This window comes from Scyliorhinus torazame, chromosome 13 (genome assembly GCF_047496885.1).
Source record: "Scyliorhinus torazame isolate Kashiwa2021f chromosome 13, sScyTor2.1, whole genome shotgun sequence".
NCBI lineage: Eukaryota > Metazoa > Chordata > Chondrichthyes > Carcharhiniformes > Scyliorhinidae > Scyliorhinus > Scyliorhinus torazame.
In genome coordinates, this window is record NC_092719.1 from 106,551,709 (window position 1) to 106,579,008 (window position 27,300).

Genomic DNA, 27,300 nt, shown 5'->3' on the forward strand with positions numbered 1-27,300 from the left:
AGATCGGTCTATACAACCCACACTGCAGTGGGTCCTTGTCCCGCTTTAGGATCAGAGAGATCAGCGCCCCGGGCATTGTCGGGGGCAAGGTCCCCCCCCCCCCCCCCCCCTCCCTTGCCTTACTGAAAGTCCTCACTAGCAACGGGCCTAGCAGGTCCACGTATTTCCTGTAAAACTCGACCGGGAACCCATCTGGCCCCGGGGCCTTCCCTGCCTGCATGCTCCCCAATCCTTTAACCAGCTCCTCCAGCCCAATTGGCGCCTCTAAACCAGCCACCTCCTGCTCCTCCACCCTCGGGAACCTCAGCTGATCCAAAAATCGTCGCATCCCCTCTTCCCCCGCTGGTGGCTCAGATCTGTACAGATCCCCATAGAAGTCCCTAAATACCTCATTTATTCTCACCGCACTCCGCACCGTATTCCCCCCCGCTATCCTTAACTCCACCTATCTCCCTCACTGCCTTCCTCTTACGAAGCTGGTGTGCCAGCATCCGACTCGCCTTCTCCCCATACTCATACGTCGCCCCCTGCGCTTTCCTCCACTGTGCTTCTGCCTTCCCTGTGGTCAACAGGTCGAACTCCGTCTGGAGGTTCCGCCGCTTCCTGATTAGTCCCTCCTCGGGGGCCTCTACATATCTCCTGTCCACCCTTAAGATCTCCCCCACCAACCTCTCCCTCTCCCTGCTCTCTCTCTTCTCCCTGTGGGCCCTGATGGAGATTAACTCTCCCCTGACCACCGCCTTCAGCGCCTCCCAGATTCCCCCCACCTGCACCTCCCCGTTGTCATTGGCCTCAAAATATCTTTCAATGCACCCCCGCACCCTCCCGTACACCTCCTCATCCGCCAATAATCTCACATCTAGACGCCACAGAGGGTGCTGGTCCCTCTCCTAACTCCAGCTCCACCCAGTGCGGGGCGTGGTCTGAGATGGCTATGGCCGAATACTCCGTTCCCTCCACTTTTGGGATTAGCGCCCTACTCAAAATTTAAAAATCTATCCGGGAGTAGGCTCTGCGGACGTGGGAAAAGAATGAAAATTCCCTGGCCTGGGGCCTGACAAACCTCCATGGATCCACTCCCCCCCATCTGGTCCATAAACCCCCTAAGCACCTTGGCCACAGCCGTCTTACCCGTCCTGGACCTAGAGCGATCCAGTGCTGGGTCCAGCACCGTGTTGAAATCCCCCCCCATTATCAAGCTTCCTACCTCCAGCATGCATTTCATAAATCCGGCATCATCCCAGTTCGGGGCATATACGTTTACCAGTACCACCCGCACCCCCTGCAACCTACCGCTCACCATCACATATCGACCTCCATTATCCACTACAATATTCATTGCCTCAAACGACACCCGCTTCCCCACCAGTATTGCAACCCCTCTGTTCTTCGCATCCAACCCTGAATGGAATACCTGTCCTACCCATCCCTTTCTCAGCCTAACCTGATCTGCCACCTTCAAATGTGTCTCTTGGAGCATAACCACGTCTACCTTCAGTCCCTTTAAGTGCGCGAACACCCGGGCCCTCTTGACCGGCCCGTTCAGGCCCCCCCCCCCCCCCCCCGCCGACTAGCCATCTCCTTTTCTAGGCCAGCCACATGCCCGCGCCTCCCGCACCCCCCAGACGGTGGACCCCCGCCCCGACCACCTCTCCTACTCCCAGCTCCCCTTTGGCCAATGCAGCAGCAACCCTATACCCCCCCCCCCCTCCCCCCGCTAGACCCACATCTAGCCCTTTTGCTCCCCCCATAACACTCCCGTAAGTCAGCTGGTCCTGCTGACCCCGGCCTCTCCCGCCATTCCATCGATCCCCTCCAGTGTGAGAATCCCCCCTCCCTGGCAGTCAGTGTGCGCTCCTCTCCAGCACCGCCCATCGGGCGGCCACTCGGCCCATCGCGGGCCTGAGATTCTGGGGGGGGGCCGCTGACAGCAGCCGCCAACCGGCGTGGCGTGATTCCCGCCCCCACCAAATCCCCGCCACCGGAGAATTCGGCAGCCGGCGGGGGTGGGATTCACGCCGCCCCCCGGCGATTCTCCGACCCGGCGGGACGTCGGAGAATCCCGCCCCTTGTCTTAACTCGCAACAATTCCTGATCACCTCACCCTATGCTTTTGTATTCTAGACCTTTATATATAAAATCCAGGATCATGTACACCTTTATAAACACTTACTTAGCTTGCCCTTCACCCTTCGACAGTGCTGCGGGTTTCTCAGTTCCTGCATCCTCTTGAGAATTTGAGCCCTTTATTTTATCTTGTTCTCCCTACTGTTGCTAACTTTTGGTTGGTCCAATTTGCTCTGTTTTATAACCTTTGCTCTAGAGTCGCCAGGTATCTTTATGATACCGCCACGAGGTTCAAGTTCAGGTACTGATGAATAACTCAACACACCAATTAGTAAGGTTCAAATCAAAACACATTTATTATACACAGTCAATCACTACTCATGCATAAACTCTACTTTCTAGACTATTCTCTATCACTAACAGGCCTATACTTAGCTTCGGAATTGGCCCACCAGATCAGGGGAACAAATGGCATTTCGTTCGATCTGAGTCTGCAGGATTCTAAAGCTGGTATGGACTGGTAGCTAGGAGCGCCTATCTCGTAGCGAGCGTTGACTAGAGACTTACTTGGTTGATGCGGCAGCTTGGAGGTCACTCTCAAGGGTTGATTCGCTGCTGAGTGACCCTGCCAAAGAAGGACGATTTGAACTTGGGGACTCTATTTTATAGTCCCCAGGGGCTCCCCGCCGTTCGGGGCGGACCTCGTACCTGGTTCCAAGTGATTGGACTGCGTTTCGATCACTTGGATCGATTTCTCCAATACTGGAGTTTTTCCCTGATCGCTGGGTGGTCCCAGAGTGTCCGTTGGCCTTCCTTTGTCTTGGCTCCTGCTGGCGCCGAGTCTGGCTTGGCCTTATTCACCTTACATGTTTTGATTGTGCCCGGGGATCGCTCATTACTATGCAGATGGCTGCTGGTTTCAGTGCTGTCTGGGCTTTTGCAAGTTCTAATACACAGGATTTCTGCACTTGCTGGTTTTTGCCTGTGTTGGCTGAATTTCCCTTCAGCCTTTGTGGATCTCCATTTTAAGTTGGGAAGTGGCCAACCCAGGTGGCTACACTACCAAAATGTGCCACTTCACATTTCTGGAATAAATTCCATCTGCTAATATGTCTGCCCATTCTTTCTGTCTATATCCTCTTCTAGGCTATCACTATCCTCCTCACACTCCACAGTCCAACCAGATGTTGTGTCATCTGCAAATTTTGTAGTTGTGCCATGTGCACGAAGTCTAGGTCAATAATCTATATCAATAAAAGCAGTGGCTCTAGATCTGATCCCTGGGGAACCCCACTGTCTTCCTTCTTCTGGTCCCTAAAACAATTATTCACCAGTACACACCGTTTCCTGTCACTCAGCCAACTTTGTGTCCATCCTAACATTTTTCATTTTATTTCATTGGCTTCTACTTTGCTAGCAAGTCTATTATGTGGCACTTATCTTTTGGATATACATCACATCAACAGCATTATCCTCATCAACCATCCCTGTAACCTCATCAAAAACTTAAATTGTATTTATATTTAATAAATTCATGCAGGTTTCCTGAATAATTCACATATGTCCAAGTGATTTGCCCTGGATTGTTGTCTCTAAAAGCTTTCCCATCACCGAGATTAAACTGTCTGGCCTGTGGTCCCTTATGCTCTTTTGTGAACATAGAAACATAGAAAATAAGAGTAGGCCATTTGGCCCTTTGAGCCTGCTCCATCATTCAATATGGTCATGGCTGATCCTCTATCTCAACACCATACTCCCGCATTCACCTATACCGCTTGACACCTTTAGAGTCCAGAAATCTATTTATTTCCTTCCTAAGTATATTCAGTGACTTGACCTCTACTGCTTTCTGCAATAGAGAATTCCACTGGTTCACCACCCTCTGAGTTAAAAGATTTATCTTAATCTCAGTCCAAAATGGCCTATTCCATATCCTGAGACTGTGACCCCTTTTTCAAGACTCCCCCAAGCCAGAGGAAACAATATCTCTGCATCCAATCTGTCCAGCTCTGTCAGAATTTTATACGTTCCGCTTAGATCCCTCTCATTCTTCTAAACTCCAGTCAACCCAGTCTCTCCTCATATGACTTGTCCCTGCTCCTGTTATGTGTTTTTCAGAGAAAAAAAGGGGGAAGCACAGCAGAACAGTGGTTAGCACAATTGCTTCGCTGCTCCAGGGTCCCAGGTTCCATTCCCGTCTTGGGTCGCTGCCTGTGCGGAGTCTGCATGTTCGCCCCATGTCTGCGTGGGTTTCCTCCTCCACTGTGCTACCATGCTGTCCCCTTTTCCTCCCACAGTCCAGAGATGTGCGAGTTAGGTGGATTGACCATGCTAAATTGCCCTTAGTGTCCAAAAGAAAGGTTAAGTGGGGTTACTGGGCTATGGGGATTGGGTGGAGGCGTGTCCTTGAGTAGGGTTCCTTTTCCATGGGCCGGTGCAGACTCGATGGGCCGAATGGCCTCCTTCTGCACTGTAAATTCTATGAGTCTATGACAATCCTGCCATCCTAGGAATTAGTCTGGAGAACCTTCACTGTGCTCCCTCTATGACAAGCATGTAATTTCTTGGGTAACATAACATAGAATTTACAGTGCAGAAGGAGGCCATTCGGCCCATCGAGACTGCACCGGCTCTTGGAAAGAGCACCCCACCCAAGGTCAACACCTCCACCCGATCCCCATAACCCAGTAACCCCACCCAACACTAAGGACAATTTTGGACACTAAGGGCAATTTATCATGGCCAATCCACCTAACCTGCACATCTTTGGACTGTGGGAGGAAACCGGAGCACCCGGAGGAAACCCACGCACACACGGGGAGGATGTGCAGACTCTGCACAGAAAGGAGACCAAAACTGCACACAACACTTTAGGTGTGGTCTCACCAAGGCAATAAGACATCCTTGCTCCTGTACTCAAATCCTATTGCTTTGAAGGCCAACTGTACCTCCATACTTGCTTTCAGTAACTGGTGTACAAGGACATCCAGGTCTCTCTGTGCATCAACCTTTCCCAATCTATCACTATTTAAATAATACTCTGCCATAGATTATCATAGAATTTACAGTGCAGAAGGAGGCCATTCGGCCCATCGAGTCTGCACCGGCTCTTGGAAAGAGCACCCTACCCAAGGTCAACACCGCCACCCTATCCCCATAACCCAGTAACCCCACCCAACACTAAGGGCAATTTTGGACACTAAGGGCAATTTATCATGGCCAATCCACCTAACCTGCACATCTTTGGACTGTGGGAGGAAACCGGAGCACCCGGAGGAAACCCACGCACACACGGGGAGGATGTGCAGACTCCGCACAGACGGTGACCCAAGCCGGAATCGAACCTGGGACCCTGGAGCTGTGAAGCAATTGTGCTATCCACAAGGCTACCTTGATAACTTCACATTTATCCAGATTATGCTGCATTTGCCATGTATTTACCTGATCAAAACTTATATAAATTGCCTTGAAGCATTTTAACATCCTCCTCACCAACAAGTTTTGCATCAAGAGCAAAATTGGAATTATTATATTTGGTTCCCTCGTCCAAATCTGGGGCTGGTTTAACACGGCTAAATAGCTGGCTTTTAAAGCAGACCATGGCAGGCCAGCAGCGTGGGTTCAATTCCCGTACCAGCCTCCCCAACAGGCGCCGGAATATGGCGACTAGGGGCTTTTCACAGTAACTTCATTTGAAGCCTACTTGGGACAATACGCTATTTTCATTTAATTTCATTTCAATCATTGATGTATATTGTTCGCGCCACACAAGTGCCAGGCAATGACAGTCTCCTACAAGAGAGGATCTAACTACCTCCCCTTGACATTCAATGGCCTTATCATTGATGAATCCCCCACTATCAACATCCTGGGACGTTACCATTGATCAGAAACTGAACTGGACCTGCCACATTAATACTGTGGCTACCAGGGCAGGTTAAAGGCTAGGAATCCTACAGCGAGTAACTCACCTCCTGACACCCCAAAGTGTCCACCGTCTACAAGGCACAAGTCAGGAGTGTAATGGAATACTCTCCACTTGACTGGATGAGTGCAGCTCCAACAACACTCCAGAAGCTCAACACCATCCAGGACAAATCAGCCCGCTTGATTGCTCCCCATCCCACAAACATTCAAATCCTCCACCACCGACGAACAGTGGCAGCCTTGTGTACCATCAAGATGAATTGCAGTAACTCGCCACGGTTCCTTAGACAACACCTTCCAAACCCAGGACCACTGCCATCTAGAAGGACGAGCAGCAGATACCTGGGAACCCTACCACCTGGAGAGTCTCCTCCAAGTCACTCACCATCCTGACTTGGAAGTATATCGTCGTTCCTTCACTGTCGCTAACGCAACATTTTGGAACTCCCTCCCTAACAGCACAATGGGTGTACCGACACCTCAAAGATTGTAGCGGTTCAAGAAGGCAACTCACCACCACCTTCTGAAGGGCAGCTAGGGATGGGCAATAAATGCTGGCCTAACCAGCAACACCCACATCCTGTAAATTAATTTTAAAAAAGAATAGCTGAAGCCCAAGCAGTGGACCCCATGGGACCCCCTAGTCACTGCCTGCCACTCTGAAAAAGACCCATTAATTTTCCTGTCTGCTAACCAATTCTCAATCCATGCCAATATATTACCCCCAATCCCATGTGCTTTAATTTTACCCACAAATCTCTTATGTGGGACTATCAAAATTTTTTCTGAAATTCCAAATATACAGCATCTACTGGTTCTCCCATATCTGTTTTACTAGTTACGTCTTTAAAAAATTTCCGTGGGTTTGTCAAACATTTCCCTTTCCCGTTTGACTTTGTTTAATTCTGTTTCTAAGCGTTCCATTTTTTTATAAATTTAGAGTACCCAATTCATTTTTCCAATTAAGGGGCAAATTTTCCACCTGGCCAATCCATCTACCCTGTACATCTTTTGGGTTGTGTGGGCGAAACCCACGCAAACACGGGGAGAATGTGCAAACTCCGGGATTGAACCTGGGACCTTGGCATTGTGAGGCAGCAGTGCTAACCACTGTTCCACCTTGCTGCTCCTAAGCGACCTATTATCACATCCTTTATAATAGACTCTAGCATTTTCCCTATTGCTGATGTTAGGCTAACCGGTCTGTTATGCGGCCTGATTTTTCCCTCCCTCCTTTTTTAAGTAGTGGGGTTACATTTGCCACTCCGGGCCCGATCTGCCAAAACTGTTCCAGAATCTACAGAATTTTGGAAGATGACAATCAATGCATCCACTATTTCCGTGGTCACTTCCTTTAGTACCCTGGGAGTTAGATGCTCAGGTCCTGGGGATTTATCGGTTTGCAGTCCCATTAATTTCTCCAGCACTATTTTTTTTTTTTTAACTCATGTTAATTTCCTTCAATTTCTCCTTGCCAGATCCTTCATTTCCTAGCAATTCTGGAAACTATTTGTGTCTTCTTCTGTGAAGACAGAACTAAAGTAGTTGTTAAATTTTTTTGCCATTTCCTTGTTCTCCATTATAAATTCTACCGTTTTCCGGCGGGGGTGAATGATGTGTTTTAGGAGTTTTAAAGTAGATTGTATAAATCAGAACCCCCAGCCGGGGAGGAGAGCATGAAGTGATTCCTGGGTGGGCTGGAGTTCCCGAGGGTAGATGAGGAGCTGGTGGAAGGTTTGGGAGCCCCAATTGGGCTTGAGGAGGTTATAGACGAGTTGGGGGGGGGGGGGCAATGCAATCAGGTAAGGCCCAGGGACCTGACGGATACCCCGTTGAGTTTTATAAAAAGTGTTCCGGATTGCTAGGGCTGTTCCTGGTAAAGGCTCCAAGGAGCTGGGAGTGCTCCCCTCAACGTTATCGCAGGCATCGATCTCCCTTATTTTGAAGCAGGATAAGGATCTGGAGAGTTGTGGGTCGTATAGACCGATCTCCCTGTTGAATGTAGATGATAAATTGCTGGCAAAGGTCTTGGCCATGCGCATAGAGGATTGTGTCCCGGAGGTAATAGGGGAGGACCAGACGGGATTTGTGAACGGACGACACCTGATGTCCAATATTAGACGGGTCCTAAATGTTATCATGATGCCTTGCGGAGGGGCGTGAGGGCGAGGTGGTGGTGGCCATGGAAGCAGAGAAGGCCTTTGGTCGGGTGGCGTGGAGGTACCTGTGGGATGTCCTGGGAAAGTTCAGGTTCGGGCAGGGATTCGTGGATTATTTCCGGTTGCTATACCAGTGACGAATGCAAGGACCAACCGGGTCCGGTCAGAGTATTTTAGTCTGTGCAGGGGGACAAGGCCCGCTTTCCCTAACACAGTTTGCCCTGGCCATTGAGCCTTTGGCAATGGCGCTGAAAGTATCGAACATTTGGCAGGGGATAGTGAGAGAGGGGGTGGAGCATAGTGTCTCACTCTATGCAAATGATTTGCTCCTGTATATAACAGACCCATTGGGAGGGGGGATTGCGGAATTATGGGAATACTGGAGTAATTTGACCGGTTCTCAGGCTACAAACTAAACATGAGCAAGAGCGAGGCCTTCACGATCCAGGCAAGGGGGCAGGAGAGGAGACTGAGGGAGATGCTGTTCAATGTGGTGGGAAGGAGTTTTAGGTACCTGGGGATTCAGGTGGCAAGGGACTGGGGTCAGCTTCATAAACTTAATTTGGGCAGGGTGATTGAGCAAATGAAAGTGGACTTCCGTAGGTGGGACGTGCTCCCGCTGTCATGGGCGGGGAGGGTACAGACTGTGAAAATGACAGTCCTCCCGAGATTGCTGTTTGTGTTTCAGTGTCTCCCAATCTTTATCCCCAAGGCATTTTTTAGGAAAATGAACGTGGCAATCTCGGGTTTTATATGGGCTGGGAAAGCACCGAGGGTGAAGAAGGTCCTTCTTGAGCGGGGGTGTGGGGAGAGAGGCTTGGCCCTTCCGAACTTTATTAATTACTTTGTGCAGCTAATATTTTGATGGTTAGGAAATGGGTAGTGGGGGAGGGGTCGGTGTGGGAGTGGGTAGAGGCGGCATCGTGTAAGGGCACGAGTCTGCAAGCTCTGTTAATAGCACCTCTACCGTTCTCGCTGGTTCGGTACTCCACAAGCTCACTGGTAATGGCAGCCCTGAGAGTGTGGGGGCAATGGAGGCAGCATATGAGACTGGTCACCGATCTGTGACAATCACCGATTTGTTCCGGGGGGTGCTGGATGGAGGCTTTAGCAGGTGGCAGCGGGCAGGGATTGGGAGATTTGGGGATCTCTTCATTGAGGAGGGTTTCCTGAGCCTGGAGGAGCTAGAGGAGGAGCTTGGGTTACCGGGTGGGAACGGTTTTCAGTACCTGCAGGTACTGGACTTTGTCCGGGGGCAGGTTCCAAACTTCCCTCGCCTCCCTCTAAGGGGACAACAGGATAAGGTGATGTCAAAAACAGGGGTTGGGATTGAGAGGGTCTCGGAAATATATAAGGAATTGATGGAGTGGGAAGGGGTTACATTTGTCTTCACTAATCTTTTTCTTTTTACATACTTATGGAACATTTTACAGCCTGCTTTTTATATTCTCATACTCTACTTTTCCCCTTTTATTCAATTTTAGTCCTCCTTCGCCTAATTCTAAACTGCTTCCAGTCCTCGGGCTTGCTATGTTTTCTAGCAACTTCATATGATTTCTCTTTCGATCTAATACTATCCTTAATTTCTTTTGTTAGACGTGGTTGGGCTGCTTTTCCTGTTGTGTCTTTGCTTCAAACAGGAATGTAGAATTGTTGTAATGCAGTCATTTATTCCTTAAATATTAGCCATTGCCTATCCACCATCATGCCTTTTAACGAAGTTCCCCAATCTATTGTAGCCAACGTACCCCTCTATTATAACCTGCCTATTTGCTGGGGACAATTGGTTACCCCATGTGATCTTGAGGAATAGGAGCTCCCCAAGGGGGGTGTGGCAGTTGTTAACCTTTCAGCTGTGTAAATAGAGGTAGCCAGTGTGGTACCGGCTAGAGAGAGAACCAGTAGCGAATTACAGGTGCTGTAAAAATATTGTTGTAAAAAAAAATAATACCTTGTTGGACTCTACAAACTCGTGCTGGATTCTTCGTGGCCTCCACAAAACCTTCATATTTTCGTACTTACCTTTGTTTAGATTTAGGACCTTAGTTTAGGATCGGACTTCATTCTATCATGTTTTTAAAAAATATATTTTTATTAAAGTATTTGCAAATTTTAAAACAATAACAAAAACAATGACATTGACATGGTAAAATAAACATTTCCCCACACGACCCAATCTTCACACACAACAACCATCTAACACCTATCCCCCCCCCCGGAATACTGCTTCTGCTGACAATTTAATTTTCCCTGAGAAAATCGACGAACGGCTGCCACCTCCGAGAGAATCCCAACATTGACCCTCTTAAGACAAACTTTATTTTCTCAAGACTGAGAAACCCAGCCATGTCACTAACCCAGGTCTCGACACTCGGGGCTTCGTGTCCCTCCACATTATAAGGATCCGTCTCCGGGCTACTAGGGAGGCAAAGGCCAGGACATCGGCCTCTTTCACTCCCCGAACTCCCGAATCTTCTGACACTCCAAAGATCGAGTCCTCTGGACTCAGCACCACCCGAGTTCCTAGCACCATGGACATTGCCTTTGCAAACTCCTGCCAAAACCCTCTGAGCTTCGAGCATGCCCAGAACATGTGGACATGGTTTGCTGGGGTTCCCGCACACATCACACATCTATCCTCGACCCCGAAAAACTTGCTCACCCTCGCTGCCGTCATATGTGCCCGGTGGACCCCTTAAATTGTATTAGGCTAAGCCGGGCACATGAAGAGGAGGAATTGACCCTGGTGAGGGCATCCGCATATATACTCGGCTCTAACTCTACACCCAGCTCGTCCTCCCACTTGCCCTTAAGCTCCTCCACCGGGCTTTCCTCCGCCTCCAACAGCTCCTGGTAGATATCCAACACTTTTCCCTCCCCCACCCAGGTACCGGACACAACCCTATCCTGTATCCCCCGTGGCGGCAGCAGCGGAAAGGCCGGCACCTGCTTTCTCAGGAAGTCTCGCACTTGCAAATATCTAAAACCATTCCCTGGTGGTAGTTTAAATTTATCCTCCAGCGCCTTCAAGCTGGGAAAGCTCCCATCTATAAATAGATCCCCCATCCTCTAATTCCTGCCCTCTGCCAGCTCTGAAACCCGCCATCCAGCCTGCCCGGTGCAAACCTGTGGTTATTACAAATCGGGGTCCAGACCGACGCACCCTCCACCTTCTTAAGCCTCCTCCATTGCCCTCAGAGCCGCCACTACCACTGGACTTGTGGAGTACCGGGCCGGCGAGAATGGCAGAGGTGCCGTCACCAATGCCCCCAGACTGGTGCCTTTACAAGACGCCGCCTCCAGCCGCTCCCACGCCGACCCCTCCCCCATTACCCACTTCCGAATCATGGCGATGTTAGCCGCCCAGTAGTAGTTGCAGAAGTTCGGCACTGCCAACCCACCCTCCCCCGACTACGCTCCAACCACATTCTCTTCACCCGCGGGGTTTTATTCGCCCATACAAAGCCCGAGATGATCTTGTTCAGCCGCTTGAAAAGGGCCTTAGGGATGAAGATGGGGAGGCACTGAAAGACAAACAGAAATCTGGAGAGGACCGTCATTTTCACGGTCTGTACCCTCCCCACCAGTGACAATGGGAGCATTTCCCATCTCTTAAAGTCCCCTTCCATTTGCTCTACCAACCGGGTAGATTAAGCTTGTGCAGTGCCTCCCATTGATGAGCCACCTGGATTCCCAGATAGCGAATGCTCTTCCCTACCATTCTAAGCGGCAGGTCCCCCAGCCTCTCCTCCTGCCCTCCAGCCTGAATCACAAACATTTCGCCCTTCCCCATGTTCAATTTATACCCCGAAAAACTGCCAAATTCCCCCAAGATCCGCATGACCTCTCCCATCCCCTCCAGCGGGTTCGAAATGTACAAAAGCAAATCGTCCGCGTAGAGCGAGACCCGATGCTCCCCCCCCCCAAACCAGTCCTTGCCAGTTCCTCGAAGCTCTTAGTGCCATGGCCAGTGGCTCTATAGCTAGAGCAAACAATAACTGGGAGAGGGGGCACACTTGCCTCGTCCCTCGGTGTAATTTAAAATACCCCGACCCCAGCCGGTTTGTACGCACACTTGCTGCAGGCGCCTGGTCGAGCAACCGCACCCAGCCAATAAAGTTCTCTCCAAACCCAAATCTTCCCAGCGCCTCCCACAGTTCCTCCCACTCCACCCGATCAAAGGCCTTCTCTGCGTCCATCGCTACCACCACCTCCGCCTCTCCTCTCTCTGCGGGCAACATAATAACATTTAGAAGCTTCCGCACGTTGGCCTTGAGCTGCCTGCCCTTAACAAATCCTGTCTGGTCTTCTCCTATCACCCCCGAAACACAGTCTTCTATCCTTGTGGCCAATATCTTAGCCAACAACTTGGCATCTACATTCAAAAGTGAGATCGGCCTATATGACCCACAGTGCTCAGGGTCCTTCTCCCATTTAAGAATAAGTGAAATCAAGGCCTGCGACATTGTCGGGGGAAGAATTCCCTTCTCTCTAGCCTCGTTAAACGTCCTCACCAGTAGTGGGCTCAATATCCCTGAGAACTTTTTATAAAATTCCACCAGGTAGCTGTCCGGCCCCGGAGCTTTGCCCGACTGCATGCCCTCCAGCCCCTTGATAACTTCCTCCATCTCAATTAGGGCTCCCAGCCCCTCCACTAGGTCCTCCTCCACCCTCGGGAACTCCAACCGATCCAAAAATTGCCTCATCCCCTCCACACCAGCCAGAGGTTCCGATTCATATAATTTACTGTAAAATTCTTTAAAAACTTTGTTCACCCCCCCTGGGTCCAAGACCATCCCTATTCTTCACTCTACCAATCTCCCTGACCGCCTCTCTCTTCCTGAGCTGTTGCACCAACAGCCTACTTGCCTTTTCCCCGTACTCATAAACCGCCCCCTTTACCTTCCTCAACTGTTCCACTGCTTTCCCTGTGGTCAACAACTCAAACTCCGCCTGCAACTTCCGCCGCTCCCTCAGGAGCCCCGCATCTGGGGCCTTCGCGTATCTCCTGTCCACCCGGAGTATCTCCTCTAATCTCTCCCTCTCCGCCCTTTTCCCTGTGGTACCGAATAGAAATTAGCTCCCCTCTAACAACCGCCTTCAGAGCTTCCCACACCGTCGCCACAGATACCACTCCCGTGTCATTTCTTTCCAGATAGTTCTGAATGGACTTATTCACCCGCCCGCAGACCGCTTCATCCGCTAACAACCCCAGATCCAATCTCCATAACGGACGTTGCCCTCTCTACTCGCCAACCCGCAAATCCACCCAATGCGGGGCATGATCCGAGACTACAATTGCCGAGTATTCCGTCCCCACCACCCTCGGTATTAGCGCCTGCTCAGAACAAAAAAGTCAATACGAGAGTAAACCTTATGGACGTGAGAAAAAACGGAAAATTCCATCGCCCTCGGCCATATGAACCTCCATGGGTCTATACCCCCCATCTGTGCCATAAAGCCCTTCAATTCCTTTGCCACAGCCGGCCGCCTCCCTTTCCGAGATATTGACCAATCCAATTCTGCATCAATGACCGTGTTAAAGACACCCCCCCCATGATCAGGTTATGTGACTCTAGGTCCGGGATCTTACCTGACACCCGCCTCATAAACTCCACGTCATCCCAATTCGGAGCACGAGCACCACTCGTACAACCTCCAACCTTCCACTCACCATTATGTACCTACCCCCCTTATCTGACACGATTCTCCCAGCCTCGAATGTCACTCGCTTACTAATCAAAATTGCTACCCCTCTGGTCTTTGAGTCCAGCCCTGAGTGGAACACCTGGCTAACCCAACCCTTCCTCGGTCTCGTCTGATCTATGATCTTAAGATGTGTCTCCTGTAGTATAGCCACGTCTCCCTTCAGTTCCCTTAGATGCGCGAACACGCGAGCCCTCTTGACTGGCCCATTCAGTCCGCCTGGACGAGGGGCTTCTAACCCCCCCCCCGACTAGCCATCACCCTTTTTAGGCCAGCCCCGGGCCCGCGCCCCCCGCTTCCCCGAGTACCCCAATGAGCAGCAGCCGCTCCCGATCTCCCATTTATTCCCTGACAATAGTTCCTCCCCTGTCAGCAAAGCAGTCTCCCCCCCCCCCCAACAGCACCAGAAACCTCATTCCCCAGGCCAAGCACCAGTATAACACTTGCTCACCCCCCACTGCGCTTCCGAGAGTCAGCTGAACCATGCTGACCCCGATAACCCCCGCCCCTGGTGGCAAACAGTCTGTCTCCCTATTGTTCGAACCTCTCCCCTCACATGAATAAACCTATTAACAGCATCACATTCCCCACTAAGTAAATAGCAGCAAAAACAAACAAACAAAAAGATGCAATTAACAGAAACTAGTGAAGAGACAGTCCCTGAAGGCGAAACCCAGTCTCCCAAAGAAAAACTCTAACTTGAAGACCCCCCCCTCCCCCCCCCCCCCCCCCCCATCAAATCCCTGCAAGGCAAAGCCCCCTACTCCCATTACCGCAACCCATAATTTCACCCAGAATGACATGAAATCTCTTTTCTCTTGAAAAAACAGTACAGTATTACGAGCCACCTCTACACAACTTCTACGCAACTTAAGTGTCCTTTAAATCGTCTCCAACTTCTTTTCTTTAATGAATGCCCATACATCGTCCGGCGTCTCAAAATAAAAGTTTCGCTCCTCGTGCGTAACCAACAGCCGCGCTGGGTACAGCATCCCGAACCTCACCCTCTTCTTGAAGAGGGTCGCCTTTGCCCGATTGAACCCAGCCCGTCTCTTGGCCAGGTCCGCTCCCGTGTCCTAATAAATACGCAACTCACAGTTCTCCCATTTGCTGCTCCGTTCTTTCTTGGCCCACCCCAGGACGTGTTCCTTATCTGTAAACCAGTGAAAACGTACCACCATGGCCCTCGGCGGGTCGTTCGCCCTGGGCTTCCTCGTGAGGGCTCTATGCGCTCTGTCCACCTCCAGGGGCCGAGGGAACGCCCCAGCCCCCATCAACTTCTCCAGCATGTCCGTCGCATATGCCCTCGCATCCGACCCTTCACTGCCTTCAGGGAGGCCAACGATTCTGAGGTTCTGCCTCCTGGACCTATTCTCCAGGTCCTCCAGCTTCTCCTGCATCCTCTTCTGGCGATCATCCAGCACCTCAGCCTTGTTCTCCAGCACGGTTATATAGTCCTCCTGGTCGGATAACTTTTCTTCAATCTCCCGTATCGCTTTCCCCTGGGTCTCCTGATGCAAGACTACTTGATCAATTGAAGCCTTGATCGGGTCCAGCATATCCCTTTTTCAGCTTGGCGAAGCAATCCTCAAAAAACTTCACCAGCTGCTCCGTCGACCACTGTGCCGTCTCTCCTCGGCCCTTGCCCTCCGCCATGCTGTCCCGCGGTACCAGCTCCGCTTGTTCTCGCTATCACGACTAAGTCGTTTCACACGGCCACTTCTGGTCCAATTCTCCATACACCAGAGAGGGAATCCTCTTTACTGTCACAAAGTTCACCGATTTATCCCAAAAAATCCAAGAAAAATCAGGGGAAAAAGGTCCAAAAGTCCATTACAGGCAGGAGCTATCGAATGTGCGACCTACTCCTCCATGGCCGCCACCGGAAGTCTCATTCCATAAAGGACCCCGCACAATAAGATTATTAATTAACCCATTTTCATTGCACAATACAAAATCCAAGATAGCTTCCCTCATTCCTTGTTGGTTCATCGACGTACTGATCGGAAAAAAAAAAAAATCTTGTTCACACTCCAGGTATTTATTTACCTTGGTATTATTGCTAATTTGGTTTGACCACTCTTTATGTAGATTAAAGTCACCCATGATTGCTGTATCACTACATGCATCTCGAATTTTCAGTTTAATGCCATCCCCTACCTTGCCACTACTATTTGGAGGCCTGCAGCCAAGTCCAATTAATATTTTCCTCCCTTTGTTAGCTCCGCCCAGACTTACCAGACTGATTCTACATCTTGATAGTTTGAGCCCGGTGCTAAGTTCCCAGCTATTCACAGTATATATTAATGATTAAGATGAAGGAACATAATGTCATGAATCCAAATTTTCAGATGACACCAAGTTGGGTGGGAGGGTGAGATGTGAGGAGGGTGCAGAGATCCTTCAGTGTGATTTGGATAAGTTGAAAGAGTGGGCAAATGAATGGCCGATGCAGTGTAATTTGGATCGATGTAAGGTTATCCACTTTGGTAGCAAAAACATTCAGACTATTATCTGAATGGCCATAAATTAGGAGAGGGGAACGTGCAACGTGACCTGGATGCCAATGTACACCAGTCACAGAAGGTAAGCATGCAGGTGCCGCACGCGGTAAAAAAGACAAATGGTTTGCTGGCCTTTATGGGGAGAGGATTCGAGCAGGAATGTCTTGCTGCAATTATACAGGGCCTTGGTGAGGCCACACCTGGAATGTTGTGTGCAGTTTTGGTCTAGAGGGAGTGCAGCGAAGGTTTACCAGACTGATTCCTGGGATGGCAGGACTGACATAGGAGGGGAGATTGAATTGGTTAGGATTGTATTTGCCTGAGTTCAGGAGAATGAGGGGGAATCTCATAGAAACCCATAAAATTCTAACAGGACTGGACAGGGTAGATGCAGGAAGGATGTTCCCAATGGTGGGTGTGTCCAGAACCAGTGGTCACATTCTGAGGATATGGGATAGACCATTTAGGACAGAGATGAGGAGAAATTTCATCACCCAGAGAGTGGTGAGCCAGTGGAATTTGTTACTATAGGAAGTAGTTGAGTCCAAAACATTGTATGGTTTCAAGAACCATAGGGCAAAGGGGACCTAAAGATATGGGGAAAACGGGATTAGGGTATTGAGTTGGATGATCAGCAATGTTCATAATGAATGGCAGAGCAGGTTTGAAGGGCCGAATGGCCTCCTGCTCATACTTTTTCTATGTTTCATCTGTTATGTTACATTCTTCCTCAGTGTTAGCTGTGACCCTCAGGTTGATGCCATCTGAAACATTTGATAGTTACTTATTGCTCATTCTAAATCGTTAATTTAAATTATGGTTAACAGTGGTTCCAGCACTGATCCTTGTAGAACACTGCTTTCTACCTTCCTGTGGTCTGTGTAACTACTCTCTACTCATAATCCCTGCTTTCTATTTTTAGCCAATTTCTAATCCTTTCAGCTCCCTGTTTTTGGCATCACATACCCCAATTCTATGATCCGATTGCGTGGCAACTTATCAACACTTGTTAAAATCTATCTATATGTCATTTACTGCATTACCCTAATTTACTTTCCATTTCCTATTCAAATAATTCTACTAGGTTATTTAAGCTCTTCAAAATCTGCGGAATAATTTTTGTTATATTTTCTGTCTTAGATGCTTTTCTATCATTACTTTTAGTGTAGATTTCTGTATCTTTCTGTCACAGATAGTTAGTTGACTGTCCTAGTGTTCCCAGGTTTTGTTCATTTTCCTTTTAGGTATATAGGAACAACTTTAGCTGTCCACCATTTGTCATTGACAATTTTCTTTGTCCCAGAGTGGTCCTGTCCCTAATTTAATTTTTAATTTTATTAAAATTAAGAACACTTCTTTGTTTCTTTTTATATTCATTGAATATTTGATTTTGTAGTTTCTCTTTGCTGTCCTAATGTTTTATTTTTAATTTCTCCCTTAAGTTCTTTGTATTCCCAATTGCCCTCATTTTCTTAAGTATGCAAATACATCTATTATGTCTTTTTAGATTCAGTGTTCCCTTTAGTTTGTTATTCATTCACAGTGCCCCATAATTAGCTGCTTATTATTGGCCTTTAACAGAATATATTTCTCTTTATTCGTTATAATTTTCTGTCTCTTTGCTTTTCTGTATTTTCTCCAAGTTTACCTTCTTTATTTCCATCCTTCTTGCTTCATAATTTGCTCTATTACCATAGATTATCATAGAATTTACAATGCAGAAGGAGGCCATTCGGCCCATCGAGTCTGCACCGGCTCCTGGAAAGAGCACCCTACCCAAGGTCAACACCTCCCCCCTATCCCCATAACCCAGTAACCCCACCCAACACTGAGGGCAATTTTGGACACTAAGGGCAATTTATCATGGCCAATCCACCTAACCTGCACATCTTTGGACTGTGGGAGGAAACCGGAGCACCCGGGGGAAACCCACGCACACACGGGGAGGATGTGCAGACTCCGCACAGACAGTGACCCAAGCCGGAAGCGAACCTGGGACCCTGGAGCTGTGAAGCAATTGTGCTATCCACAATGCTACCGTGCTGCCCTGCCAGTTATTCTCCTGATGTCATTCTAGATTCTAATCTTGCCCGTAAGACTATAAGAAATAGGAGCTGGAATAGGATATACCTATCACAGCCCTGCAAACCTGCTCCACTATTTCATAAGATCATAGCTGAATCCCAACATCGACTCCATTTTCCCATCCTATTCCCATACCGCTTGGTTTCCCAGATGCCCCAAAATATATTGATCTCAGTCTTGAATATACACATTGATTGAACATCTGTAGCCTTCTGCGGTAGATATCATCTGAGTGAAGAATTTTCTCCTTGTATCAATTCTCAATGGCTGATCTCTTATCCTGAGACGATAACCTCTAGTTCTAGACTCTCCAGCCAGAGGAAATGGTCTCCAAGCACTTAGCCAGTAAAGTCCTTTAAGAGGCTTATACATTTTAATGTGATCACCTCTCATTCTAATGAACTTCAGGGAATATAGGCCTATGTTGGACAAATCTGTTGATGGGTCAAATAACAGAAGATCAGTGGGAGGTGTTCAGAATTTAATTTAATGTGATACAGAACCAGTTTATGTCTGCAAGTAACAAAGTTCTACTTGCCAAAAGAGAGACACATGGATAACTAAAGAGATAAAGATGATATAAAACTAAAAAAAAAGACAAGCAAAGCTTTAAAAATGTATAGTACTGGTGAATGGAGAGGTTACAAAGAACAGCAAATGGTGACAAAACAGAAAGGAAAAGTCACAAAAAAGGAGAATATAAAGAAACTTTCAATGGATATCAAAATTAACACAAATCTCTTAGAATTGTATTGGCGAAAAGAGTTGAGTATTGTGGCGCCCTGGAATGCTGATAAAGGTGACATTGCGAATAAACATAAGGAAATGGCAGACATGCTGAATAATTATTTGGCCTCACTATTTACAGTAGAGATCAGGATGTCGGACATCCTAAGGAAACTATTATTGAATGAAGACCAGGGACCTTTGAGAATTAACATAAGAAAATTAATAATAATGAAAATAATGACAGTAAAGAGTGAAAATCCAGAGGGCCAGATTATTTCCATCCCAGAGTTTTAGAGGAAGTCGGTGAGAACAATGCCAATACCCTCACTATAATCTTCCAAAGTTCTCTTGATTCAGGACGCAGAGGTTTAGATTGGGACATTGCACGTATCCTTCCGCTATTGAAGAAAGACTAAAGAGAGAGCCAGGGAATTGTCGACCTCATGAAGTTAGTAGACTAAATAATTAAGGATAGGGTGACTGGACACCTTAAAAAGTTTTTGCTGATCAGAGAGAGCCAGCACGGATTAGTAAAGGGTAACTCACACCTGACAAACCTGATTGAATGTTTTGAAGAGGTGACTAAAATAGTGGGTAGGATAATGTCTCTGGATATTATTTATATGGACTTCCAGATGTCCCATATAAGATACTATTAACTAAAATTGAAGTGTGTAGAATTGAAAGCAAATTTATTGACCTGGTTTGGAAATTGGCTGAGTGGGAGGAAGGAGGCAGAGAATAGGGATAATTGGCATGTGCTCTAATTGATAACATGTGACAAACGATGGTCTCGCAAGGATCTGTGTTGGGGCCTCAGCCATGTGGTACAAAACCAGTTCATGTCTGCAAGAAGCAGTGTTCTACTTGCCAAAAAAGACAGGCAGGGATAACTAAAGAGATGAAAGACGACATAAAACTTGTAAAAAAGGCAAGCAGAAATTTCAAAATGCACACATCCTGGTGAATGGGAAAGTTACAAAGGACAGCAATGGTGACAAAACAGATAGTAAAAGTCATGGAAAGGGAAAATATAAAGAAACTTGCAACAGATATAAAAATTAACACAAGCTTTTTAGAATTATACCTGGAAAAAGAACAATGGCCCCTATTGTTAACTATTTATTACCGACATATCCAAAATTGCTAATGATACAAGGTTGAATGTAGTGTAAGGAGCGTTGATGAAAGCATAAAATTGAGAGGAGATATTGGTAGATTAAGTGAAAGGGCAAAAACTGTGGCAGATGGACTTCAGTGCCTGCAAATATGAGTATATCAGAGTAGGAAACAACAGGGTACTTTCCAAATTTTGTAAAGCTAGAAGCAGTGGAGGTGCAATGGAACTTGGAGGACCAGATACATAGATCATTAAAATGTCATGAACAGCACCTGACCAGAGGACACAGTTTGCAATGCCATTACTCTCTACTGTTAAAATGCTTGTCGGATATCCAGTCTTTGATGGTAGCTAAGTATTGGGAAGTCCAAAACTATTGCCGGTGGCCCTTTCCATTAATTCCATCCTCTCGCAGTTGTTCTCAGGTTGAACCAGAGTGTTGGTAGCCTTATACTCTTCAACTCTTGAGTTGAATTTCTAACTTGTATCCTCTCAGTACAAAAACCACTGTCACTATAACATTGTTCACCTCTGCCCTGTTTTAGATTATCTGGAGCTGAAGCTCACCCGTGCCTTGCAGAAGGAGCAGAAAAATCCTCACCCCATTCCATGGTCCGCCTTTAAATTCACAGCCTAGAATTATGTTTGTTTAGAAAACCACTGCCCATGAGGCTGCATCCCTTTGGTCAATGATTTTTTTCTATGAGGGGCTTGACGCACAGACCATTGTTGTTGATCTTGACTCCTGTCATGCTTGTAATCTCAGTAAATTTCTGTTAACTACCTGCTTTGCTTTTCTTCTTCCTCTCAGAACCTTGTCCTTCTACTCTGCTGCAGCAACACATGGCGGACCTTCTTCGCTCTGATTCTGAAATGGCAGCAAGTTTTCTGAATAGCGTGCTCAACCAGCTGAACTGGGCCTTCTCGGAGTTTATTGGTATGATCCAGGAGGTAAGGATCTGGGGGCAGCTCTACAGTAAACTCCAATCCTCTTGCCCATTCTACCAACATTTCAGAGCAAAGATGCACACAAATCGTTCTGCAATGTCCTCTAACCATTTAACAATGAGCAGCCTTGGATATGAGAGAATGGTGCCTCACCTAATATGTCACCCCCCCCTCTCATTTGTTTAACCTGTCCGTTTGAACCGCCATGATTTTTAGGGCATTGTATTTATTTATTCAGCTTGGTTTTTCAGTTTCTTTGCAAGATTTTTCTTTCTGGAGAAAACAGCACTCAGAAAAACAACTTCTCTTTCCTCTTTACCGTCACTCCCCAACCTCCACCAAATAATTGTTCTCATTCAAATCAAATCACTGCATGTGCCTTCTATGATGTGGGAATCGGCAAACACTGATGTTTGCCAGATGTGTTGTGGGAATCTGGCGTTTACCGAATGTGATTTGGGGTTGGACAGGCTCTGGCATTTGCTGGATATAATTTTGATGCAGTAAATGATCCTTCCTGAAACCAATGGAATTGGAAACCGATCAAGCTGATTTGTCTTTAGTGTATTTCAAGGTTATCAGTAATCCAATATTGATGAAGGCTTGGGAACCCGTCACTCCAATGACTAATTGCTGGGCCTTCTTGCTAAATCACATCATCTGTTTATTTACAGATCTGCTTTTAGAAAACTATCATCTTCTTCACTCTTATTTCATCCCGTGCACTTAGACTGAACATAAATAAAATATGAGATGGGAAAATCTCATAAGTGCAAGACACCTGCTATTGTTCCTGCTAAAAGTACACATTACTCAGCACATTGTATTGAATTCCCCAGCCCAAGTGATGCATGCTCTTAAGTAGATTTCTGGTATGATTATTAGATCTATGATGTTCACTCTGATCAATTGCTTTTTTCCTCTCTCCATTCGCTGATTGGATAAATACACCATTTGATTTGGCGCTGAGCAATATAAGAAAATCTGAGCCTTAATCACTGGTCTATGCTAAACGAGCTAATTGGATGACATTCGAGGTGCAAGAATTCAACTAGGCACCACGGCCTTGAGGGGTTTGTGGGGGGGTGGGGGGTGGGCACAGTCTCCATCTCTGCTCCTAACCACAATCCAGCAATCTCACCATATGTAGAAACAGCATCAAGCTCAGCTGTTAAATGTTTGATGTGGAAATGTAGCCAACACTCATTAGTCAGATTAGAAACATAGAAACTAGAAGCAGGAGGAGGCCATTCAGCCCTTCGAGCCTGCTCTGCCATTCATTATGATCATGGCTGATCATCAAGTTCAATACCCTGATCCCGCCTTTCCCCCCATGTCCCTTGATCCCTTTAGCTATATCTAATACCTTCTTGAAATTACACAACTTTGCGCAGGTCAAGGAGACACATCCTGAGTGAGTGAGACACATCCAGAGTGGGAATTGGAACTTGGTAATTTGATGCAGTGAGGTAATTCGGTGCAGAGTGGGAAAAGGTGTTTTTTCCCTACCATTTTGTTCTCTTCTGGCCTGTAACTTTAATTTGCAGGGGGAGAACCAGAGAGCATCCTGGGAAGGTAAGTGATTTTTATTTTATTTTTATTACCTTTTCAAATTGTGTGGCGGGGGAAACTGAAGTGACATCACAGTAAAGCTGTGACCTGATTGGCTGGTTGGTAATCTACACTAAATTTAAAAATTAAGCATTGTTAAACTAATTACTTAATTATAATTTAGAGGGGTATCTAAGCCAGAGATCGGAGAGTACTGTATTTAGCTTTCACATTTATAGTAGAAATCGAGTGCTAGGAAACTTATAGTTAATAGTAACTTAAAAAAAAAAAATTTTTTAATTTAATTTACTAATTAATTAACACAATGTCAATTAGAGGGCTGCAATGCTCTGACTGTGACATGTGGCAGGTCCGGGAGGCTTCCAGTGTCCCGGATGGCTTCATCTGCAGAAAGTGCACCCAACAAGAGCTCCTCACAGACCGCGTGGTTCGATTGGAGCAGCAGTTGGATGCACTTAGGAGCATGCAGGTGGCGGAAAACGTCATAGATAGCAGTTATATAAATGTGGTCACACCCAAGGTGCAGGCAGAGAAATGGGTGACCACCAGAAGGGGCAGACAGTCAGATCAGGAATCCCCTGTGGCTGTCCCCCTCTCGAACAGGTATACCCCTTTGGATACTGTCGGGGGGGGATAGTCTATCAGGGGAAAACAGCAGCAGCCAGAGCAGTGGCACCATGGCTGGCTCTGATGTTCAGCAGGGAGGATCAAAGCTCAGAAGAGCAATAGTCATAGGGGACTCTATAGTCAGGGGCACAGATAGGCACTTCTGTGGACGTGAAAGAGACTCCAGGATGGTATGTTGCCTTCCTGGTGCCAGGGTCCAGGATGTCTCAGAACGTATAGCGGGCATCCTGAAGGGGGAGGGCAAACAGGCAGAGGTCATTGTACATATTGGTACTAACGACATAGGCAGGAAGGGGCATGAGGTCCTGCAGCAGGAGTTCAGGGAGCTAGGCAGAAAGTTAAAAGACAGGACCTCTAGGGTTGTAATCTCGGGATTACTCACTGTGCCACATGCCAGTGAGGCTAGAAATAGGAAGATAGAGCAGCTAAACAGCTGGTGTAGGAGGGAGGGTTTCCATTATCTGGACCACTGGGAGCTCTTCCGGGGCAGGTATGACCTGTATAAGAAGAACGGGTTGCACCTAAACTGGAGAGGCAGAATATCCTGGCCGCGAGGTTTGCTAGTGTCACACGGGAGGGTTTAAACTAGTATGGCAGGGGGGGGTGGGTACCGGAGCAATAGGTCAGAAGTTGAAAAAATTGAGGGAGAACTAGTGTTAGGGCCAGTATGGCACTTGAGGAAGAGCAGACGGGGAGATGTTGCTGAAAACAGCGGGTCTGGTGGCCTGAAGTGCATGTTTTAATGCAAGAAGTATTATGGGTAAAGCAGATGAACTGAGAGCTTGGATTAGTACTTGGAACTATGATGTTGCCATTACAGAGACCTGGTTGAGGGAAGGACAGGATTGGCAGCTAAACGTTCCAGGATTTAGATGTTTCAGGTGGGATAGAGGGGGATGTAAAAGGGGTGGCGGAGTTGCGCTACTGGTTAGGGAGAATATCACAGCTGTACTACGGGAGGATACCTCAGAGGGCAGCAAGGCTATATGGGTAGAGATCAGGAATAAGAAGGGTGCAGTCACAATGTTGGGGGTTTACTACAGTCCTCCCAACAGCCAGCGGGAGATAGCGGAGCAGATAGGTAGACAGATTTTGGAAACGAGTGAAAACAACAGGGTTGTTGTGATGGGAGACTTCAAGTTCCCCAATATTGACTGGGACTCACTTAGTGCTCGGGGCTTAGACAGGGCAGAGTTTGTAAGGAGCATCCAGGAGGGCTTCTTAAAACAATATGTAGACAGTCCAACTAGGGAAGGGGCTGTACTGGACCTGGTATTGGGGAATGAGCCCGGCCAGGTGGTAGAAGTTTCAGTAGGGGAGCATTTCGGGAACAGTGACCACAATTCAATAAGTTTTAAAGTGCTGGTGGACAAGGATAAGAGTGGTCTTAGGGTGAATGTGCTAAATTGGGGGAAGGCTAATTATAACAATATTAGGCGGGAACTGAAGAACCTAGATTGGGGGCGGATGTTTGAGGGTAAATCAACATCTGACATGTGGGAGGCTTTCAAATGTCAGTTGAAAGGAATTCAGGACCGGCATGTTCCTCTGCGGAAAAAGGATAAATACGGCAAATTTCGGGAACCTTGGATGACGAGAGATATTGTAGGCCTCGTCAAAAAGAAAACGGAGGCATTTGTCAGGGCTAGAAGGCTGGGAACAGACGAAGCCTGTGTGGAATATAAGGTAAGTAGAAAGGAACTTAAGCAAGGAGTCAGGAGGACTAGAAGGGGTCACGAAAAGTCATTGGCAAATAGGGTTATGGAAAATCCCAAGGCTTTCTACACGAACATAAAAAGCAAGAGGGTAGCCAGGGAAAGGGTTGGCCCACTGAAGGATAGGCAAGGGAATCTATGTGTGGAGCCAGAGGAAATGGGCGAGGTACTAAATGAATACTTTGCATCAGTATTCACCAAAGAGAAGGAATTGGTGGATGTTGAGTCTGGAGAAGGGTGTGTAGATAGCCTGGGTCACATTGAGATCCATAAAGACGAGGTGTTGGGCGTCTTGAAAAATATTATGGTAGATAAGTCCCCAGGACCTGATGGGGTCTAGCCCAGAATACTGAAGGAGGCTAGAGAGGAAATTGCTGAGGCCTTGACAGAAATCTTTGGATCCTCACTGTCTTCAGGTGATGTCCCGGAGGACTGGAGAATAGCCAATGTTGTTCCTTTGTTTAAGAAGGGTAGCAAGGATAATCCAGGGAACTACAGGTCGCTGAGCTTTACGTCAGTGGTAGGGAAATTGCTGAAGAGAATTCTTTGAGACAGGATCAACTCCCATTTGGAAGCAAATGGACGTATTAGCGAGAGGCAGCATGGTTTTGTGAAGGGGAGGTTGTGTCTCACTAACTTGATAGAGTTTTTCGAAGACGTCACCAAGATGATTGATGCAGGTAGGGCAGTGGATGTTGTCTATATGGACTTCAGTAAGGCCTTTGACAAGGTCCCTCATGGTCGACTGGTACAAAAGGTGAAGTCACACGGGATCAGGGGTGAGCTGGCAAGATGGATACAGAACTGGCTAGGTCATAGAAGTGGAGATGCCGGCGTTGGACTGGGGTGAGCACAGTACGAAGTCTTACAACACCAGGTTAAAGTCCAACAGGTTTGTTTCGATGTCACTAGCTTTCGGAGCGCTGCTCCTTCCTCAGGTGAATGAAGAGGTCTGTTCCAGAAACACATATATAGACAAATTCAAAGATGCCAAACAATGCTAGGAATGCGAGCATTAGCAGGTGATTAAATCTTTACAGATCCAGAGATGGGGTAACCCCAGGTTAAAGAGGTGTGAATTGTCTCAAGCCAGGACAGTTGGTAGGATTTCGCAGGCCAGATGGTGGCGGATGAATGTAATGTGACATGAATCCCAGGTCCCGGTTGAGGCCGCACTCATGTGTGCGGAACTTGGCTATAAGTTTCTGCTCGGCGATTCTGCGTTGTCGCGGGTCCTGAAGGCCGCCTTGGAGAACGCTTACCCGGAGATCAGAGGCTGAATGCCCTTGACTGCTGAAGTGTTCCCCGACTGGAAGGGAACATTCCTGCCTGGTGATTGTTGCGCGATGTCCGTTCATTCGTTGTCGCAGCGTCTGCATGGTCTCGCCAATGTACCACGCTTCGGGACATCCTTTCCTGCAGCGTATGAGGTAGACAACGTTGGCCGAGTCGCACGAGTATGTACCGCGTACCTGGTGGGTGGTGTTCTCACGTGTAATAGTGGTATCCATGTCGATGATCTGGCACGTCTTGCAGAGATTACCATGACAGGGTTGTGTGGTGTCGTGGTCACTGTTCTGAAGACTGGGTAGTTTGCTGCAAACAATGGTTCGTTTGAGGTTGCGCGGTTGTTTGAAGGCAAGTAGTGGGGGTGTGGGGATGACCTTGGCAAGATGTTCATCGTCATCAATGACGTGTTGAAGGCTGTGAAGAAGATGACGTAGTTTCTCCGCTCCGGGGAAGTACTGGACGACGAAGGGTATTCTGTCGGTTGTGTCCCATGTTTGTCTTCTGAGGAGGTCGGTCCGGTTTTTCGCTGTGGCGCGTTGGAACTGTCGATCGATGAGTCGAGTGCCATATCCCATTCGTACGAGGGCATCTTTCAACGTCTGTAGATGTCTGTTACGCTCCTCCTCGTCTGAGCAGATCCTGTGTATACGGAGCGCTTGTCCATAGGGGATGGCTTCTTTAATGTGTTTAGGGTGGAAGCTGGAGAAGTGGAGCATCATGAGGTTATCCGTGGGTTTGCGGTAAAGCGAAGTGCTGAGGTGACCGTCCTTGATGGAGACGAGTGTGTCCAAGAATGCAACTGATTTTGGAGAGTAGTCCATGGTGAGTCTGATGGTTGGATGGAACTTATT

General features: G+C 47.7%; 1 protein-coding gene across 2 annotated transcripts in view; it reads left to right on the plus strand.

Annotated features, from left to right (window-relative positions):
- Window positions 1-27,300, plus strand: part of rnf123 (ring finger protein 123) — a 718,228-nt gene that overhangs the window by 378,734 nt on the left and 312,194 nt on the right. For both annotated transcript variants that reach the window (XM_072472026.1, XM_072472027.1), the window contains exon 31: window positions 21,109-21,248. In XM_072472026.1, coding sequence (XP_072328127.1) covers window positions 21,109-21,248 — 140 coding nt within the window. The remainder of the gene's footprint in view (window positions 1-21,108; window positions 21,249-27,300) is intronic.